Source organism: Lactuca serriola, chromosome 5, assembly GCF_051521515.1.
Source record: "Lactuca serriola cultivar US96UC23 chromosome 5, Lser_US96UC23_V15, whole genome shotgun sequence".
Classification (NCBI taxonomy): Eukaryota; Viridiplantae; Streptophyta; class Magnoliopsida; order Asterales; family Asteraceae; genus Lactuca; species Lactuca serriola.
In genome coordinates, this window is record NC_136412.1 from 23,145,850 (window position 1) to 23,149,395 (window position 3,546).

The window sequence follows — 3,546 nt, forward strand, 5'->3', positions numbered from 1 at the left end:
TCAACCACACAAAGGAGTGTGACATGTATTGCCTTTATAATAAGAGAATACAACAAATACTCCTATATCTATGGAATAGGATAAATACAAGAATATTGTAAACAACTAAATACATAATTATCTATTATCTAATAGCATTTTTGTGGCTGAAATCTAATATTTTGGTATATTTATGGTCAAAATTAAATACCTAGCTCAATGTAAACACTTGATGTAATTGTAAATTATATTTCGATTAGTTCGTAAATGAACGTAACAGAATTAGCTTAATGGTATAAAACAATGTAAATTTTTGTTTTCTTTGCAATTGTGTCTTTATTGTTGGAAACTCAACACTCCGGTCCACACACAAACATCAATCAAATATGAAATATGAAATATAAAATAAAAAACTCCAAGAAACACAATGATCAAACAAAACAACATAAAATGCCTTAAAACATTTTGCAAATTTAGCTAACTGCACGCCTATCTATCTGACTAGATCTAAGGACTGAACAAAAACAACCTTCATATGAAAAGCTACAACTTTTTAAACTAAAACCAAACAACCCAAATCTCAAATAACTAAACCACTCAAGCGACACCATGGTAACCAGCGGACTCCAGCAGCACTGCTTTCACTTGATCAGGATGAACATCTTGACCTTCTTTGCATTGCTAAATTCAGGAAACACACCATAAAACAACAAAAACGGATCAAGTAAAAGAAATGAAAGATAAAATGAAATATACCTCAGCTCGAAAAACATCAAGAGCGAAGCCATTGAAGCAACTTATGACAGCTTGTTGAATATCTAAACCAAGATTATCAAGAGCTCTCATGGTTGATAGAAGCAAACCAGGCCTCCTACTGCAAAACATATGGATATTCACTGCTCTTCCTTCTCTCTGTCTTACTTCAACCTAAAACCACCGCAAAAAATCAACATTTTAACAAGTGATTCATCATAACTTTGTAAAAGTAATGGGAAACTGGGATTAATACTCTTGCAGGCTGGCCAGTTGGGCTAGGGATCGCGGTGGGGCAAAGTTCTTCCTTGATTCTTGAAGGGAGATTGGTCGGAGTTGGGGTTAGAGGGTAGAAACCGGTGGGGGTGCCGCTGCCGGGGGTGGTTATGGTGGTGGTGGGTGTCAATGATGAGGTTGATTCGAGTTCATAGTTAAGGTCGTTGATCTTCTGAAGAAGCTCTTTCAGGTACTCTATCGCATCGCCAAGAATTGAAGCTCTGTCCATCTGAAACAAGAACATTAATGGCGTTTTATGAATAATTCAAGAAATCTTCTTAATTATAAGTTTTTCTTTCATGGGGTTTCATCAAGATTCCATCTTTAAAGTTTTAAAAAATGTCGGATAATAATTCTGAACATGCACGAGAAAGATATGTGAAACAAAGAGGGAATTCTTGATTCTCACCTTGCTGATTTTGGGGACTACAGATCTGAGCATGTAAAGCCGGTCGTTTAGCTTCTTTCTCCGACGTCTTTCCGCCATTAAATTCTTCGCCGGCAACCCTTTCTTTTTCCCCTTTTGATTGCTCCCGATGCCGCCAGTGACAGTACTGTTTGCATTAGAGCTATTCCCACCGTTAATTTTGATCCCATTTTCTTCAAAATTTGTGGTGGTGTTCATCGTGATATCATCGGAATCGTAATTCAAACCGGAGCCATCCAAACTCAGGTTATCCACATCATCCCAACTGCCACCGCTGCTCTTCCTCTTCTTCTCATTCATCCCATCACTACCACCACCGCCGGCGGTGTTGACGTCACTTAAACTTCTTCCCAGTCCAGCTCCTCCACCATCGCCGTCGATGGTGGTGTTGATATCACTCAAATTTCTTCTCAGGGCAGCTCTTTTTTGAAATAAAGTCGGTGGAGCTCCGGCCGAAGCAAAACTATCCAAAGGTTTAAGCAATTTCGACCGGTTCAAACCCAACGAAGTTCCTGTTAACCCATCTTCCAAAGATGGAAACACCGGCGTCCCGAATCCATTTCCGGCCAATTGAAGCAAGTGAGCAGTCGAAAATTGAGGATCTGAGTTCAAACTCGAAACACCCATTTGGGTTTGTCCCCCTAAATCACAAAACCCAGGTAGAATTCCATTCCCACAACCGAGATCAAAGGTTTCGTCTAACGGGTTGCTTGAAATTGGGTTCAAAATCGATGAAATTGAGGGTCTTGGAGGTAAAAAGAAATGAACCTGATTTGGGTCGAGGTTTTGAAAAGCAGAAGTCGGTGAACATGACGATGAAGAGTCAACTTGCTGCAGCAGAAGATTACTCTGCTGCTGCAAGAACCAATTGTTGTTATTTTCTTCTTCAACTTCTAGCATTGATTTAAATGTAGAAATAGAATTGATTTCATTATTCTCTTCATTTTTGTGGTTTGTTTGATTCCCTCTCTCATCATCCATCCAAACAACACTATTAACTCTTGAAAGCATCTCGAAGTTGGTGGTTTCAGAGAGAGAATGGGATTGGAGAAGACGATGGAAAGGGGAGTGGATTTATATTGTTGTTAGACGCAAAAAGACAAGCTCGAAAAAGAAAAAACGTTACTTTGCGGTGCTATGATTACAAACTGAGCTGGTGCTTCGAAAATGTACAAATTATAATGCATAAATTACTCTGCCTTTTTTCTGTTTGTTTTTTTGGTAGAAGCTTTGTGTTTGGCTGGCTTTTGAGCCTCCAAATAAGGGGAAAATGACACCTTTTATGATTATTCTTTTTCGGATAATCAGTTTTTTTTTTTAATAATTTAAAAAGGTTGAAAATCATTAATAAAACCGATAAGGCTGGAGGGAGTGGTACCATCGAAACCGCACTCCCTTCGTTGCCACGTAAGCGTCACGTCATTTTTACCACAAAAGTGTGGTTATTTGCCACACCCAAGAAGTGGTGCCACACTTTATTTTTAAATTTTTTTTTTAATAAAAGCTTTAATTTCTCCCCATCCAATCACAAAACAGTCAAATTATCTACACTCAATCACAAGCCGCGGCTATTTTTTGCCGCACTGCGGTTTGAACCGCACCAAACCACACTCAAGGGGCGGTGTTCGCTGCTTATGTGACGAAAACGCACTCCCTGAAACCGCACCAAGGACATTAGATTTTCAGCTAGATGGCTTGTGCCTTGTGTAGCTAGTTTATAGATAAAAGACATTTATCTAACAAAACCTAGTATTAATATTTTTTTAAGGGTTTCTCAAAAAACTGATAATCTCATATTGTAAATTAAAGTCTAAAACTAGACTGTAAATGATCAAACAAAATAAGCAACGTATAAAGATCATGTGTTTTGTGGGGTAAATGCAAACTCTTGTTCAAATACTTTCAATAATTTATTAACGACAAACTTTACACTCATTATTTGTAATAAAAAGATTTCCATATTAATAACATAACCGTAACTTTACATGATTACTAATAATAACATAATCATAGTTTCACATTATATTATATCCAGTTTTTGTTAAAGAAAATATACAATTCATTTACCAAACCTGAACATTATAATATTGTTTTATTTCTCTCTCAAATAT

The 3,546-nt window shown here is 37.3% G+C and overlaps 1 protein-coding gene across 1 annotated transcript; it reads right to left on the minus strand.

Moving 5' to 3' along the window:
- Positions 1–355: 355 nt before the first annotated feature.
- LOC145052208 (transcription factor ICE1-like) lies at positions 356–2,525 on the minus strand. Its single transcript, XM_079000004.1, has 4 exons — positions 1,418–2,525; positions 989–1,237; positions 736–906; positions 356–660 (listed from the first exon to the last, which is right to left on the minus strand). The coding sequence occupies exons 1-4, from the start codon at positions 2,444–2,446 to the stop codon at positions 577–579; spliced, it is 1,533 nt and encodes a 510-aa protein (XP_078856130.1). The 5' UTR covers positions 2,447–2,525; the 3' UTR covers positions 356–576.
- Positions 2,526–3,546: the final 1,021 nt, after the last annotated feature.